Source organism: Orcinus orca, chromosome 5, assembly GCF_937001465.1.
Source record: "Orcinus orca chromosome 5, mOrcOrc1.1, whole genome shotgun sequence".
Taxonomy (NCBI): Eukaryota; Metazoa; Chordata; class Mammalia; order Artiodactyla; family Delphinidae; genus Orcinus; species Orcinus orca.
In genome coordinates, this window is record NC_064563.1 from 11,493,910 (window position 1) to 11,512,176 (window position 18,267).

The 18,267-nt window shown below is 41.5% G+C and overlaps 1 protein-coding gene across 1 annotated transcript in view; it reads right to left on the reverse strand.

The window, feature by feature from the left end:
- PLCL2 (phospholipase C like 2) overlaps window positions 1-18,267 on the reverse strand; it is a 190,857-nt gene that overhangs the window by 76,708 nt on the left and 95,882 nt on the right. Inside the window, exon 2 of the mRNA XM_033432016.2 lies at window positions 2,003-4,489. Coding sequence (XP_033287907.1) covers window positions 2,003-4,489 — 2,487 coding nt within the window. The remainder of the gene's footprint in view (window positions 1-2,002; window positions 4,490-18,267) is intronic.

Below are 18,267 nucleotides of genomic sequence, written 5' to 3' on the forward strand. Positions count from 1 at the left end.
AAAAAAAAAAAGAGGAATATTTGCAAGATAGAAACTTGAGTCTCTCTCACCTGTTCATACCAGCTGGTTCCAAAGCTAAAGGAACTTGGAGGATGCTGCAGTTTCCGTGGAGATGTACCCGGTGGGAGACCTTCCTGCCCCGTACCACAGCCTTCCCTTCCCCTAGCCCCGTCTCCATGCTGCTTCTCCTGTTCTCAATGCTCTTTTTTTCTAATCACCAGAGGTGCCATTAAAATCCCCATTAAAGGAAACCCTTCCATACTGTAAAAAGCCACGAGTCGGTGTTCTCTGAGCACTGTGTGCAAGGCATAGGTAATATACATGACCCCATCTGATCCTCTCAACCAGCCACGCTGGGCCCGAGCCTCAGCTGTGGCCTGTCTCTGTTGTTTGTCTGAGGTCACACAGCTAGCAGGTGAAGGGGTCAGGATTTTACCTGAAGTCTGCCGAGGATGAGGCCTCTGCTCTTAATCACTGTGCTGCCAGAACAGGTACATTCCAACCGAAAAATGAGTCACCCCAGGCACACCTGGGTCCTGACCTGGGCTGAGCATGGCGGCCATAGGGGAAGGATCTGGGCCCCCCAAGCCCTGTGCCTTCTGTTCTCAAACACCCCCGTCCTTGGAAATGAGCAGCACGTTGGTTTTAAATTTAAACATTTTCTTTTTATTAATATTGCTTTAAATATGGGCATCAAGCTGTGTATCATTTTGTCCAAAATCACTTGGATGTTGACTGCTCATAACAATAAATCCTTACTGAGAGCTCTAAGGGGGGCCCCCAGTCACACCATCACACTCCCCAGTTACTTCTTCTTCACCTGCCGTTGTCCTATTTGTTTATCATCTGCTGCCCAGCCCCAACTAAAGTCTGCTGTTTCCTGCTGCATCCCTGGCCCGACCGCCCGGGGGGTGGCAGGGGCATCACACAGCGCCGACTGCAGTGTGGGTTCAGAACAGACACGCGGCCCTGGAAGGACGGCGCTCGGCTTCCTGCGCATGACAGCTGCCGTAGGGCAGGGACGTGCGGCCTGCTCAGAGCTGAGGTCCACCAACCATGGCACCCTCAGAGATAGGGAGACACCCTCCACATTTACTATGAGACAAGAAATAAAACAAAAGGTCTCCATTGTGGGAAGGTCTTTTAATTTTACTTGCTGCTGGCATTCTGCTCATAATAGTTATAAAGATTATATATATATACACGTATGTGTGTGTGTGTGTGTGTGTGTGTGTGTGTGTGTGTGTATGTATCTTTTTTTATCGTTTTTAAACACACTGAGCGGTGACCCATCACACACTGGGATGGGCTGGGGTAGGTGTGTGTGTGAGGTAGCCCTCGCAGCCTCGTTCTGCATCACTGGTAGTCCCAGTATCCTGCTAGACACGTGGACAACCCTTAATTACATACCTAACCCTGACTGATTGCTTTTCGCCACTACGCGGTTCAGAGGTAATTATTATCTCAGACATCTAATAAATACAGGTGTCACGTGTCTTTTACTTACACAATTAGACAGCTGCGCTGCAGAGTCAAGAGCAGGCTCAATACATAAACCCACGGGCTGTTTACAGGCTCACCATTCCCGCAGCATGACGGCCCCACAAGAAAGGACCGGAACGTGTCCCTCTAGTTTGATGGGCTTGACGTCAGTGTGTTCCAGCTAAGGAATATTCAGAAATACCAGAGATTCCCATGTGCGCTTTTAGAGAAGACGGGGGACTGTTCCCTATTGATTAACAGGGACCAGGTCGGGTGTGGTGGACTCAGCAGCAAGGCTGTCTCATTCCCACAGAGTGTGTTCAATACCAGCTGCCGTTTTGGAAATTCACATGATAAAAAAAATGAGATCAGTGGTAAACATTCTTACAAGCGATGGGAATTTACAAAGTATTTAAGATGGGAAATACGACTATTTAAAGAAACCCTCCAAAAGCCTCTTACACCGCGCGTAGTCGCACACCAGCCCGCGCGCAGGCGCACGCAAGCCCCCGCGCCGTACCTGCATGTTCTCTCTCAGGTCGGTGGCGTCCCGAATTGGGGACTGGGCATTCTTGAAGACCTCGTCCACAGTTTTAATCCACAGTGTTCTCAGGGACGCATATTCCCTGGACTTCTTCCCTTTTCTCACAGAGAGGCCCCTCTTGTGAGGCTTCCCGCCTCCTCTCCGGTTCGTGATGGCCACGTGCACGAACAGAGAAGCGTGGGCGAGGACCTCGCCGGTGAGCGACTGCAGCGGCACGTGGCGGTAGCCCGTCTGCAGACACTCGAAGGGAATCGTGTACTGGCCGATGAACTCATCCCCGATGTAGTCGTCGTCCAGGACCACAAAGCGCACCATGGCCAGTTCGGGCAGGTTGATCTGGAACTCAAAGCTTTCGTCGAAGATGGGAGCGTCTCCGTTCTGGTGCACTGTTTTTGTCCTCTGTTCTGCACAGTCAGCGGGGATCCCGTGGATCTCAACGTAGACGTAAGGGTCCACCACGTCGCCTTTAGCACCCGATCCTTTGGGTTTGGGGAAGTTCTGCCCGCTGATGATCTTGATGTGAAGGAGCTGGGGTGAGACTCCTGGGACGGAGTCTTTGGTGTTGGCGCTGAAGAAGGAGACCTCCTCCCTCATGATGGCCGGCCGCAGCACATAGCCGCAGTTCCCGTTCTGCCTAAACCAGCCGATGTTCAGGTCCATCATCAGTCCTGGGGTCTGAAAGTTCATGGCCACGATCTGACAACCACATTTCCAAAAATCTTGAGGGTTCATGTTGCTGGAGTCAATTCTCATGGGGCTGGGAAAAACCCTGGCGAGAAAGCGCTTGTTATAATTGACAAAGTCCCCTGCATTCTCGTTGGCGTATTTGCTGGCAAGCACTTCGTTGAACGAGCAGACTTCCCAGTACTTCTGAACCTGAAAGGACACCTGGAACTCTTTGAACTGCACCGACTTGCAGATGCTCACCAGCTCGGACAGCTCTTTGCAGAGCTGGAAGCGCTTGGCAGGCACGTGGTTGGGCAGCTCTGCGTTCTCCTTGCCCATCCTCTGAGACATCTCTGCCCCTTCATCCTCATCAGTAACATCGCCCTCTACTCCAGAGCAGTTGGAAGACAGCTTCTTTGCCTTAATGAGTATCTTCCCTTTCAGGACATCTGGGGATGGCAGGTAAGATTCCTCAGCACTGGGTGAGGTTGTGTAGAGCTTGTCTCCTAAAATTTTCTTCATGTGTTGAACCATGACCTTCTGTTGTTTAATAGAACAGTGATTTTCCAAACACAGGATGAGAGGGTACTCTGAAGCAAAGAATGCATACTTGTTAATAATATCAATGACGCTGCGGAAGACGATCTGCGAGGTCATGGTGTGGCCTGTGTAAATCACAGGTTCATTATCCGGCCCGTCCCATACATCCAATTCAACACTCCGGCAACCCATTTTAAGAGCTCGGATGTATCCTGTGATATCAGAGGGACCTCGGAACTGATCCTCTATTAAGTACGTATTATGAGATGAGTTTATAAAGTAATGAGACAAGGGTTGCTTCATGTCCTGACAGACCTTCTTATGCTCTGGATCAAATATATAACAGTCAGAGGACACAAGGTAATTAGTGAACCCGTCTATGGACAGCCAGCCCTTTTCCTGACCCTCTTTGGATGGCTCATACTTGTGAATAATTTCAAGGCTTATTTCCTCATTTATATGTGCCACACCCTGCTCTGCCTCCAGAAACATCATAAGGTCCTTGGTATCAAGGAATTCTTTATTGCTTGAGAACTGAACTAAAAGGAAATAAATTTCAGGTCTAGTACAAAGCTCGTGGAAAACCTCAACAAATTCCTCCTTTGTGACTTCAGTACCAGCTTTGTCCTTGGACTTGTGCAATTCTTTGAACTTAAGCTCAATCTTGCTCGTTTTTAAACCAGGATTGAGATTTCTGATACACTGCACGGCGCTGCACAGAGTTATATGTCCCAGGTTATCTACATCAATTTCACTAAACATTTGTGAGACCCAAGAAGTCCTCATGTTGTCTTGGCTACTCTCTAACATATCGAGCGTATGTTTCCCATAAGAAATTAGGTACCGCAGTCCCGTGACCCAGATGTTCGCAACATCTGCGGAGTTGGCAACCAAATCAAGTGACTCGTAATTCTCTCCGTAGATGACGGAAAATGCACAGTCTTCAGATATCTGGTCAGAAATGCCATTGCTGCGGAATATGTCTGTATTTTTTCCTGTTCTCACTTCCTTGATGGATTTAATATCAATCTTGGCTTTCTCAGAATCCTTCTTGGATGGCTCCCACCTCAGGCTCTGCATGTCAGCGTCCAGTAAAAAATACCTGTGGTAAATTCTAGAGTTGGAGCGAACCTTTTTGAGTTCCGAACCCTCCACCATGGAATTGATACAATCACTTGCACTGCTAATCTTTTTCTCCGTGGGCATACTGCTGAAGGAGACCGTCTTTTTCCGCTCTCTTTTCTGTTTGGTACCATCCTAGGAGAAAAAGATCATAGTGTATTAGGATAACACAAACATAGGTTTCTATGTTCAAGACTAGGAATAAAAATTTAATTTCCTTGGGAAAAAAATCACACTCTTAGGATTTCCAATTGTATGTTCTATAATGAATGATACTCATTCACTTCTAAAGCTTAGAAGTGGCCTTGGCATTTACAGCCTAATACAGACAGGTAAAAAAAAAAAAATCATTATTGAATTATTGCAACCCATGAGGCTCAAGAAACACAATTCCAGTAATACATAATAAAAGCTCGCATAGAGAATTGGCCACACAATTTGCAGGGCCCGGGGGAAAATGAAAATGCAGGGGAAAATGAACAAGCTCGTTCAGAAATTAAGAATTTTTAAGAAGGTCATGGAAGAGCGTTAAGCCAGCTACATGGCCTTTCTGAGTAAGGGGCCTGTACAATGCACCGGTAATATACCCACGAAGCAGGCCCTGCTGGGTATACACCTCCTGCACCAGTGTTTCCCAAAAGGTTGTCACTAAACCACTTTCCTCAGAATCCCCTGGGTTACCTGGGTAAAATGCAGATTCCTAGGCTCATGGAATCAGCTTTCCAGGGGGTGGTGCCCAGGAATTTACATTTTAGGCAGCACTCTAGGTGATGGGAATGTACAATAAAGTTTAAAACCACTCTCTAACCACTTGGACTCACTAAGCTGTCTGGGCTATTTCTGGAAACTAAGTATGAACCATTAAATTATGTGTTACGTGAGTAGAAACTGAAATTCCAGTGGCAATTCTTGGCTTTTCAGAGCCTCATATTAGATTAGTCACGGTCCTAAACACTTCAAATAGATATGGTTTTACTTCTGTCGTTGTATTAAGTCTGGGTGGGAGGCCCAGATTTCAGCTAGAGGTGCTTCTAAAATTCTGGGGTTGGATTTATTAAAGCCTGCTCCCACGCACCAGGCGAATGTTTAGAACAAGTCACCTAAGTCCTTCCAATGTTAACAGACTAGTAACACTACCAAGTGAAAAACTTCAGGCAACATCTATTTCTACAGCAGTCTGCATCACCAGTAATGCGCTCCTCAACTTTCCTGCATGATGTAGCAGGTGCTCACCTCAAGGAGCTGATGCCACATCTATGTGTGCATTTAAGTTCTTTCCCTGTATAGATTGCCTTTATTATTATTATTATTATTTTAAACTGCTCAAATGGCCTCACAACATCTTTCATAATTTTAACCTAAAACTCGACATTGCCTTTCAGGAGGCATATGAAATTTGTGACAAATTTTCAGTAATTCATTATATTCATAAATAAGAAATAGAGATGGAGGTTGGGATTATATGACTTTCACACAATAAAGAAAAGAGCATGCAAAATATTGTACAAAGGCATTCTAACTTTCCTGCTCTGAGAGAATCTTTTTTTTTTTTTTTTTTTTTTTCTGGCCGTGTCACGCAGCATGTGGGATCTTAGTTCCCTGACCAGGGATCGAACCCGCGTCCCCTGCAGTGGAAACATGGAGTCTTAACCACTGGACTGCCAGGGAAGTCCCCAAGAGAATCTATTTTGAATAAAACCTCTACATTTAAAAAAGTGATTATGCTATTCTCTGCCTCTGAAATTTAAAACTACTTTTACTTTTTGACTACCTATACTTCCAAAAGCAATTTGCTGAAGGCAATTAAACTTAAACTTTAAATCATACAGGTATCATTTCCCTCAAAGTTTCAAAATGAACCAAAGAGGCTTTTGTGATCTGAATGCCAACATGAAACATAAAAGCCACAAGGCAGAGTATTTCTTTATAATTGTATCCTCCAAGCAATAAAGTGCAAAGGACATTAAAGCTGTGGTAATGGTATCTATAAGATACTTTGGATTGAATACTACAGCTGTTCCAATCCCTAAAACTTAGATTGTCTATTCAAGCAAGTTGGCATGAAATTATATTTGTAATCAGCCATGTATAAGGGTATGAAACAAATGCATGAATTTCCTATTTTTCAGAATGCGGGTTGTCTTTACCTTTAAAAATAATATTTACCTTTAATAAAGACAGCATACTAATTAAGTAAGGGAATTTTATAATATTTATAAATTATATCTCAAAGCTGCCACTAGTAGAAGGAATCACAAAGATAAATGGAGGTGCCTATCCATTTATTCACTGAAATATATATACAGCATTTTCTCAACAGTGTAATCTTTTATTCTGTCATTCTCAACATATTGATTAATACTGGACTACCGCTTCAGCACATGGAGGCCTGAATGAAAAGGTCTGTCTCTCCTTCCCTGCTCGCAGAAAAAACTATTAGAAAACATCAAAAGAGAAGCGTGCTTGCTTAGAGACCAACAGAGCAGGCGGGAGCTGGCCCTCATCACCAGATGGACCAGAATCACTGGCTGGAAGCAACAGGTGGATGTGAAGGCAAGCTGGTCCCCCACAGCCCAGAGGAAAGGAAGAGGAAGGCAGATGGAGGGAGAACTGGGCTTCCTCAGCAGGAGACCCAGGCCCCCAACCTGCCTTTGTCCCAGAATCTTTATCCCATCCTACATATTTCCACCTAGCCTTCACTTTTTAGCCCAGCAGTGATCACGTACTCGCATAAGCTAAGCAGCCCGTCGGCAGCAGAGTTGGAATCTATTTTCTGTGTTGCGTCTTAATGTTAGTTAGTTTAAATTTAAAATTAAAAAGTGATCAAACTATATGTGCTACACATACAGTTTTTTTTTAACTAAAGGAAAACTAATGTGTATAACTTACATGCACTAATCACCTAAAACCAGAAGAAAAAAAACGTAAGCTTCTGCTGAGAAGGAGATGCCTCCAAATACTTTTAAAAATTGTACAGATGATGTTTCAGAACTAGCTCTTAATGTTGTAAGTACTCGTCACCTAAAGCTTCCGAGTGGTGGAAACCACAACATGTAGATAAACTTGGTCCACTGGTGCATTTCTGCTGCACTACAACACTTCTTAATACCAAGAGAAGAAACACAAAAGTTACGTCCAGTCTGGAAGAAAACCAGCTTCCAAAAGAACCCACCTCTATATCAACCCTGAAATTCTGAATTCTAGATAAAGCATCATAAAATTTTGAACAGGACAGAAGCTTAAAGATTCATTTATATGTTTAACCAGCGCTTATTTACAGAATAACATTTTTGTATCAGGAATAATTTTGTGAAAGCAATGACCTAGCAAGAGGCTAAGCGAGCTTTTCTGCATCACAGCAAACTCAGGAAGAACGAAAATGTTTATAGAACTTATATTTAACAATAAAAACGGAAGTAGCCACATTGAACCCAATGGAAAAACATACCTATTTCTAACAAGACTGCCTACTTTATTTAACAGACGTTTGTCACTACCTTTTGGCCTCTAAAATGACCATCTGGGGTATTTCAGAGGTAGCAGTTCATAAATGGGCGTGAGCAATTTCATAAATTCTCATCCTGAAATGAGGTGACAAATAGGTGGGCCTCATTTCTTTGCCGGCAACAAGGTGCCTGAGTCTGATGCAACCACCGTAGCACCTTCTACAGAAGAGGAAACCCGTCTGAGGAGTCGGAGTCTGGTCTCAAGGCCCAGGATTTTATGTCCTGCTGGGACAGCATGGCCTGCTGGGTCCTACTGCATTCCTGCTGTATTTCTAGACTGATTTGTTTCCATTTTCTGTTTGACTATTTCTCAATATACACCACGAGAAAATGACGAATCAACCTCCAGATTCCATACGCTGGCAGAAACTGACATGGCGCCCTAACAATGGGGATGGAGCATGAAGACAGAGCAGCCGTTTATCCTTCTGGTTTGTTTTGAGTCCAGTTATTTACTCTGATGTATAAGTAACATTAAAGAAGAGTATGAGAGCTTTATGTTTATTGAAGGGAGTCTGGGATGAAAGAGAGTTTGGAAACACTGGTTAAAGAAATTTCTATCCTTGTAAAGCAGTTATATTCCAATAAAGATGTTAAAAAAAAAAGAAAAGAAAAAGAAACTTCTATCCTTAACAAAACAAAAAACCCCAGAAACAACTTGAGGCCTATTAAACAAGCACAGCAAGGCCTGACCTCTCTTCAGCTCAGTAACAATAGCTCTGAGTTGAAGGAATAAGTCATGCCGGGTACATCAGGGTTACCTTGCAAGGTTTTTTCATACATCTTTAAAGCTTTGATGTGCTCTCCAAGATGAGCAAAAAGGAAAAAAGTAAAAAAAAAAAAAAAAAAAAGGATCTGGAGCAAAAACAGTCACTCTGAAGGTCATTTTATAAAATCAGATGAATTGAAAAAGAATAAAATAACTGGAAGAAAAGCTAGATATGGTCAAATGCTGCTTCTCCTCACATGGAAGGGCCCTTTACTGCATGTAACAGAAAGCTGCTTGGCCTGAGGATGCTCTCCTCACGGATCTGCTAATGGCTTGGGAACCTATGGGTGATTGGACAGTCCCAAACGTGGGCAAGTCCAGTTCAGATGACAGCTTAGGATGCAGAAAGCCAAGAGAGAACATCACTCCCACTTAACAAGAAAAAGCCAGACTGTCAATAAAATCACAACTTTTCTTATACCCATCAAAGAACTGTGATCACAAGGGAACTGAATTCCAAGGAGTGAAAAACGCCTCCAAGAAGAGAGAAGACGCAGACACTGTTTCACAGTTTGTAGAGCATGGAAGGAAGAGTCCACCATGGAAGCACATAAAAGAAATCAGTTAAGGGACTTCCCTGGCAGTCCAGCAGTTAAGACTCCGTGCTCCTGGTGCAGGGGGCCCCGGTTCGATCCCTGGTTGGGGGATTACGATCCCACATACCACAACTACACATCCCACATACCACGCACACCACAATGAAGAGGCTGTGTGCCACAACGAAGACCCAACACAGCCACAATAAATAAATAAATAAATAAATAAATAAATAAAATTTTAAAAAAAGAAATCAGTTAAAATAGTAAGGAAATCCTAAAGGCCAAGTGTGGGCTACTATATCTATATCTATATCTATACTATAGCTTGGAGCAACTGGGTACCCCACACACAGGGAGAGTTTGTACTCACATGAAAGGCTTCACAGGTTGCTCCTGAGAAAGACTGGGGCCAGAGCAGGAGAGAGCCCCTCTCCAGGACACAGGCATGCAGCAGGTGATGGGGACACCATGAAACTCTGCTACTTTCCCGACCCTCCTCTCAGATGAAGCAAAAGCCTTAAGCCACTGGGGGAATGGCAGCAAACCCGCTTTCTCCCTGGGCTACTGGGGGATGGGTAGAAGGAAAATCCATCTCCTTCCACAGCCAAGCAAAGATCTACTGGCCCTTGGACTCAGGAGCCTGTACCAATAAAGCAGAACTCTACTACCACCAGGAGAGGGGCAGAAACTCACCGCAGATATAGGCAGAGCCTGGCTGCCTTGGAGAGCAGGGCAGGAATGCCCAGAAGGTCCCACCCTTGAGGCCCAGGTGCACAGGGCTGCCTAAGATTGAAACTAGACCAGGAGGACTAAGAAATCCCTGGCTCCAGCAGACGCTGGGCACCAAGGAGCAGGCAGCGTACCACGGAGGAGGCATAAGACCGTGGAAAGAGAGCCCTTTCTGATACAGGCCTTTGCAGATGAAAGCAGATGGCAAGAGCGGGAACCATGCGTAAACCCTCCAGGACCCCAGTGCCCACCTAGACACATGGTTATGGTGGCCCACAGGTAGAGGAATTTGAAGCCAGCAGTACACTGAAGGTAACAATGGCAACTCAAAACATAAACCCAGATCAATTATTGACTAGATTGACTCAACTTCCCCAAACGTTAATGACCTAGAAGAAGAAGAGGCATGTTCATTTCTGAGCATAAATATTATTTACCTCAGTCTCTATTAAGCGTGATGTTTAGCATTCAATAAAAATTATAGTGTGCGTGTGTGCGCATGCACACACACACACAGACACACAAAATGTAAGGAAAAAACCCACTGTCAAGAGACAAAACAATCAATAGAGCCAGACTCAGAGGTGATCTAGACCTATCACACAGGAACTTTAAAACAACTATTATTAATATACAAAATAATCTGGGGGTGGGGAGTAGACAATATTCATGATCAAATGGGCTATTTCAGCAGAAAGATGGAAATTATAAAATAAGAGTCCAATGGAAATGCTATATAAAAACCCCAACTATCAGAAGTGGTGAATTCCTTTGATAGGCTTATAAGCAGACTGAACATAGCCAAGGAAAGATTCAGTGAACTTGAAGAGGTGTCCATAAAAATTATCCAAACTAAAACACAAAAAGATTTAAAAAGTGAAAAAATATAAAACAGTGCATCCCAGAGCAGCTATAGAAGATATGTGAAAATTGAGTCCCAGCAGGATAAGAGAGAGAGAATATGGCAGAAGAAGAAATAATGTCCTAGAATTTTCCAAAATTAGATCCAAGAAACTCAAGCACAATCACATACACACACACACACACACACACACACTCACACACACTCCTAGACCTATATTATCATAGTCAAATTGATGAAAAAATAAATACAAAGAGAAAAGCTTTAAGGTAGCCAGAGTAAAAAAGAAAGTGAGACACAAAGGAATGTAGGTAAGAGCTACAGTTCAGATGGATTACAGGTGATCTACTTACATCTAACCACAGGTTGTCTACTTGACCCAGCTTAGTAGTTTAATGGGAAAAATGATTCTCTTTTAAAGGACTGTAGTCCCTAAATTTCCCTCTGCTTCCCCAGATGAAGGTGTCCCTAACGTAGATGTAGGTCTTTAAGGGGTCACAGGTGAGTTTCAGAGGCTCCATAAAACTGTGATTGGATTGTGAAAGTAATTTGTAAACCCATTCTAAGAAGTTTAGAATCTTGGCTTTACTAACATAAATTTTAGAAGGCAAACAAAAAGGTTTATCATTTCCTAAGAATGTCAGCCTTAAGTGTTAGAGGCAAAGGATAAATGTTTTACAGGGCTGTAAAGGAAATTTTAAGGCTATCCAAAAGAGAAATGACAAACTGAGAGAGGGGAAAGAGAAAACGACATCATTTATGGATATATAATGGAGTTTTGCTAATAAAAACAGCAAAATCAATCAATCACAGAAAGAGCTCTTATTTGTAACTGTGAAATGGTTTTCTTTATTCCAAAGTAGAACAAAATAATCCAGCAGTTCATAAACTTTCTAGTTTAGGAATCACCCATGGAAATGCTGTGGGCCTCAAGATGTAAGCTAGTATTGCATGTTCTCTATGCCTCAGTTTTCCCACCTATAAAATAGAGATTAAAAAAATACCCACACCCCCCCATATGTTATTTATAGTCCCTGCTTCATAGGGTTGTTATAATGATGAGTTCATATTGGGAAAGTGTTCTAAATGCTGCCTGAAGTTTTATACACCCTACATTAGACACTGTTCAGTAAATACATTGCAGACTGAAATGATTTGTTCATGAAAGGAGAATAAAGAGAAACACTGTCATAAATATGTAGATGCAATACTCTCATCACTTAGGATTTGTGGAAAGTTAGCCCCATTCCAGAAGAAATAGAATGAACATCACTCTCTTTGGGTCTTTTTTAACTGAGGCCACTACTTAATGCTACCATAGAACTTTTGAGCATGACCAAATGGATGTGATGCCCAAGATACCTTGAGAACCTGTCAAAAATAGCCAGATGCCCTCTCAAAATAAAGCTTCAGAAAGAACAAAGAAGTAAACCATTTCTTAAAGTCATTTGTTAACTTTAAATCCCATCAATTTAGTGACAATTACAATTTAACTCATGTATAAGTATTCACATATAAAAAATTTTGAGGCAATGATCCCCATAATAGTTTTCTCTAAAAAATAACCAAATGACTACTCAGGGCACTCTCTGATCAGAATTATTCAGATGATTCCTTCTACTTCATACTCCCATATTATTTCCTACAGTGTTCAAAACAATTGCATGTAAAGAAAACAAATTTCCAGTTCCTGTAAAACGAAGTTTTCAAGGTCAGGTTAAAGCTTCCAAGTCACTTGATGTAATGGGTTACACCTGCCTTTAAAACACTGGGGTCTTTAATTATAAAATCAGAGGACCATAATAGATTATAATACTTTCATAACCACACTCTTTTGGTGATACACTTTCACTACTACTGAGATATTTATTCAAAGTAAATTTACAAAACCATCATCTACATCTGTGTCCAATGTAAACTGCAACAAAATTCCTTGGTTTTCTCCAGTAATAAAAAACTTAAGGGTGGGGCTTCCCTGGTGCCGCAGTGGTTGAGAGTCTGCCTGCCGAGGCAGGGGACATGGGTTCATGCCCCGGTCTGGGAAGATCCCACATGCTGAGGAGCAGCTGGGCCCGTGAGCCATGGCCGCTGAGCCTGCGCATCTGGAGCCTGTTCTCCGCAACGGGAGAGGCCACAACAGTGAGAGGCCACAACAGTGAGAGGCCCGCGTACCGCAGAAAAAAAAAAAAAAACAGACTTAAGGGTGAGCACTGAGCCCCTACAAACTACACCAGCGCTACTTTACATTCCAGTGAAAATACTGATGCTAGTGAATTTTATTTTATAATCCATAATAATGGTACTTAAGTGGTCCACTTTGGGGTGAAAGCTGTAAGTGTTTCTCAACTGTGTATATGGTAATTCCTTATTTAGCACATTCTAAAGCCTCTCGACTTCCTATACTGCAGAGCTGTTTTGAGATACGGTTACATAACCTAATTGTTAATAACTGTCTGGTAAATCATACCTAATTTTAAAAGGTATGCAAGTCAAATTACATAATGTGAATTCTTAGCTACAAATACAATCAATTCTAAGAGTACCTTCTCAATCACAATTTTCCCCCTAAATTGTACTGGTTCTTCACTACTTCAGAGTAGCTTAGGAGGAAGAATTTATTTTCCTCATTTTTTAATCCTTAAATCTGTCACTGCATTGAGAGGAAAATGATGGTAGTTCAGGGATAGTCAAGAGTCCAAAGAAAAGATTCCATAGAGATCCATACACAGGCAAAGCTACTGCCATGGGCTATATGCACCACAAAAAAGAAACAACAGTAGATCTTTCAGTCAGGAATTTTAATATTACCACAGTTATTTTAAAATTAAAATTTTAAAGGAAAATTGCTTCACCAACAGTATCTTCTATCATCCTCTTGTTTATTATTTTCTTTCTATCTTGTCTGGTAGGGAGAAAAAAAAACCTTCCAAGGGCCTTTTCTTAACCCAGTGGTTTATTTGCATATGAAACTAGTGGGAGGTGGGCAAGTATCAGAAAAAAAGAGAAACAATTCATATGAAAGGAAAACTCAGCTTTCTACAAAATATTCTTTTAAGTCCCAAGCCATTCATGTGCCTGCACTAGTCCAGCCCTCAATGTTATCTCTTCTCCAAACTTGTATAGTATATTTATGGTCTCTACCCTATAATTTAACACTTAATTATAGTCTTATTCAGATCTCCAATTGTTTTATATGGGTTAGTCTTATCTCCTCAAGTGGAAAGTAAAAGTTTTGAAGGAACGGGCCATATCTTATATTCTATATGGCTGGCTGGACCAATTCAAGCAGTCAGAACAGTAACTCCTTCTGGTGAATCTGTATCTCAGTGATAAAGGGGTATTCCCAACAAGAGGATGCGACACTGTAAATATGTATGCACCCAACACTGGAGCACCTAAATATATAAAGTAAGTATTAACAGATCCCAAAAGACAGAAATATACAGCAACAGAATAATAGTAAGGGACTTTAATACTCCACGTTCACCAATGGTTAGGTCATCCAGACAGAAAATCAATAAAGAAACACTGGTCTTAAATGACATGTTAGACCAGATGGACTTAACAGATATGTACAGAACATTCCATCCAAAAGCAACAGAATATACATTCTTCTCAACTACACGTCGAACATTCTCCAGGACGGATCACATGCTAGGCCACAAAACAATCCTTGATAAATTTAATAGTGAAATCATATCAAGCATCTTTTCCAATCACAATGGTATGAAACTAAAAGTCAATTACAGGAAGAAAACTGGAAATTTACAAATATGCAGAGATTAAACAATATACCACTGAACAATTCATGGGTCAAAGATGAAATAAATACCTGAGACAAATGAAAATGGAAACACAAAATACCAAAATTTATGGGATGCAACAAAAGCAGTTTTAAAAGGGAACTTCATAACAACAAATGACTACATTAAGAAACAAGAGGACTTCCCTGGTGGTACAGTGGTTAAGAATCCGCCTGCCAATGCAGAGGACACGGGTTCGAGCCCTGGTCTGGGAAGATCCCACATGCCGCAGAGCAACTAAGCCCGTGTGCCACAACTACTAAGCTTGTGCTCTAGAGTGCAAGGACTACTGAAGTCCTCATGCTTAGAGCCCGTGCTCCGCAACAAGAGAAGCTACCGCAATAAGAAGCCCATGCACTGCAACGAACAGTAGCCCCCACTCTCCACAACTAGAGAAAGTCTGCGCACAGCAACAAAGACCCAGCACAGCCAATAAATAAATAAATTTATAAAAAAATAAACAAGAAAGATTAAAAATAAACAACCTAACTTTACAGCTCAAGGAACTAGAAGAAGAAGAGCAAACTAAGCCCAAAGTTGGTAGAAAGAAAGAACTAACAAAGATCAGAGTGGAAATAAATGAAATAGAGACTAAAAAACAATAGAGAAGATCAATGAAACTAAGCGCTGTTCTTTTTTTTTTTTAAAGGTTAAAAAGACAAACCCCTTAGCTAGACTCACCAAGAAAAAAAGAGAGAAAGAGAGAACTCAAATAAATAAAATCAGAAATGAAAGAGGAAATGTTATATCTGATACCACAGAAATACAAAGGATGAGTTTGAGGAGGTAGTTGGGACCACAGTGGTCACGACAGAGATGGAGAGAGGTAGATGGCTTCAAGATAATATAAATGATAGAAGACAACATCTGCTGATGGATTGACACAGCACATGACAGAAATGGAGGAATCTAAGATAACTGCCAAGTTTCTGGCTTGATTAAATGGCACATAATAGTGCCACTTATTTACATGGGGAAGATTAAGGAATCGTTTTTTGGGGGGTAAAATCAGTAGTTTTATTTTGAGTACGATAAGTTTGAGATGCCTCTAGATATCTAAGTGGAGATGTCACGTAGGCAGTTAAATATATGAATGTGGAAATCTGGAGAGAGGTCAAGCCTACAGATGTAAATTTGGAAGCCATAGCACCTTGGTGGCCACATGAGATTACCTAGTGAAGGAGGAGAGACAGAAAAGATGGCCTAGCATTTAAGCTGGTGCATCCCAATATTTTAGGTTGGGTAGAGAAAGAGGGACTAGCAAAAGAGGCAAGAAAGCAGAAACCAGAAATGTAATAGTGACTCCAGAATATTGTGGTATTGCAGCAGCCATGAAATAAAGTGTTTAAATAAGAATAGTCAGTGATGCTTCTGAGAGGTAAGGTCAGGAAAGTAAAGCATGCTTAATATTAGCATAGCCTCTCTAGCTTTCTTATGGTTGCCGTTTGCACGATATATCTTCTCCCACCTTGCTGTTTTCAACATATTTGTATTGAATCTTTGAGTCAAAAGTGTAGACAGCATATAGTTGGCTCTTTTTTAAAAAAAAAAAAAATCCAGTCTGACAATCTCTGCCTTTGATTAGATTATTTAATCCATTCACATTTAATGTTATCATTGATACAGTTGGATTGGCATCTGCCACGTTACTTTTCTATATGTCCCATGTCTTTTCATTTCTTTATTCCCTTTTTAATGCATTCTTTGATGTAAGTTAGTGATATATGTTTGAGAGTTGGCAGAGTTCTTTGGTGACCCCGGCAAGAGCAGTTTCGGGGTAGTAGCAAAGGCCAGAAGGCCTCCTGGGATGAGCTGGAGACAAAGATTAATGAGACATGGAGACAGTGACTGCAGTTAACTCTGTGAAGGAGGAGCCAGGGAAAGGAATTGGTAGTTAGAGTGTGTGTGTTTCTTTTTTCATTCAGATTGGAGACATTAGAGCAGGTTCCATGCTGAAGGGATTTGTCCCATGAAGAAGGGAAACTAATGACGCAGGAGAAGGGAACAGGTCTCTGAAGAAGCAAAGTCCTTGGAAAAGCAAGAGGAGATGGGACCCCAAGGGGTGACTGTGAGCTGGATCCTGACAGAAATGTAAAGGAAGGGAAGTTTAATCAGAAGGAACAGCATATGCAAAGACATGCACCTCCTCTGGGTGCAGCGCGTGCTCCTGAGCCACAGACGGAGAAATACCAATGTGTACAAAGCTGATAATCAAATGCACTTTTCCTGTGTGTGCAAATACAACTCACAACCTGTTTTAAAAGGTCAACAAATAAAAAAGTCCTCATTTGTTTTATAATGAGAATCAACATCCATTCATGTAGGTATTTCTGCCTTCACAGCCTAATAAAACTGAGCTAAAGGATAATAACACGTAAATATTTATTAACCTCCCTGAATAAATGAATGAGCTCAAAGATTACCACTTAAAGGCTCACCGTTTCAAACACCAGATAGAAACCTGTATCCTTTTAAAAGAACTCTTTAAACAGTTACGATTATCCCAAAATGTTACAGTATACATTGTCATAGTCCAAATTTTTTCCTTCCAGTTTTATTGAGATTTAATTGACATCCAGCACTGTAAAAGTTTAAGGTATACAACATAATGATTACCATGATTTATTGAAAAATTTTTAAGTTATAGTCAATTTCCAACCCACCACTTTTCTACACAGAGGTGTTATATGCAAATACAAGATTTTCTAACACAAACATCTGCTGAAGTGCCACAAATATGCCCTCCATTTTTTTAAAATTAAAAGCTACACTTTGGTTAAGAAATCAATAAAAATGCCAATGCCCACATGGCAGGAATCCATAAGACTCAAGCGATTAAGCGAGAGCGTTTGGAAAACAGAGCAATGCCAGTTTGGATGGCAGAAGGTCCAGTCCTGCCATTCTCCTGAATCAGCGTATATATACTCCTTTAAAACCACGAGTCCCTTCCAAATTAATTAGCTCATCAAACTGAAATGAAAAGCAGTGTTAAAACCCAGCAAAATCTCATCATTAATGCATTTTTAAATGGCCTATGCCGCCATTGACTAAAGCAATTGAACTGCTTCAGTGAAATCTTGTGTCACCATTTCTAGCCCTCATTGCTGTAAGCCCCAGCCACTGAGAGACATGACAGGATACCAAGTGCACAATTAATTCACGCAGCAGGTACAAAACTCATCCTAAATACAGCTTCCTGAACCTGATTCATGTTTTAAATAATACAACACAGAACACACTATTAACAAGGGTTTCTGCATTTGTATAGATTACAAAACCAAGAAGCTAGAGCCATCCTACAAAGTACATGCTGCAGACTTCAGTTTTGAGATTTGGAACTAGAAGGGCTTTTTATTAATATGCTTCAGGATACTGGTGTGAGAATGAAATACAGGCATTTATCAGGCACGACTAGATTTTACATAAGTTAAGATAATACAAGCTAAAAATGCCACATTTAATTATACTGTATTTTATTTCATTACAGTTATCCAGGAGTAATAACAAGGACTAATTCTAGGTCTACTTGCAAACAAATCCCCAAAAGCCCTTACTAAGCAAGATGTGGTCCTTACTCCAAGAATCTGGCTGCGACGCTACCAGAACTACCACTTCTAAACACTGCTTTGATTTCTGAGTTTCGAAGGTGACCCTTCCATTTTGCAGCCCTGCACTGAGTCCCTAAGGCCCCGGCTCTTAGGGAGA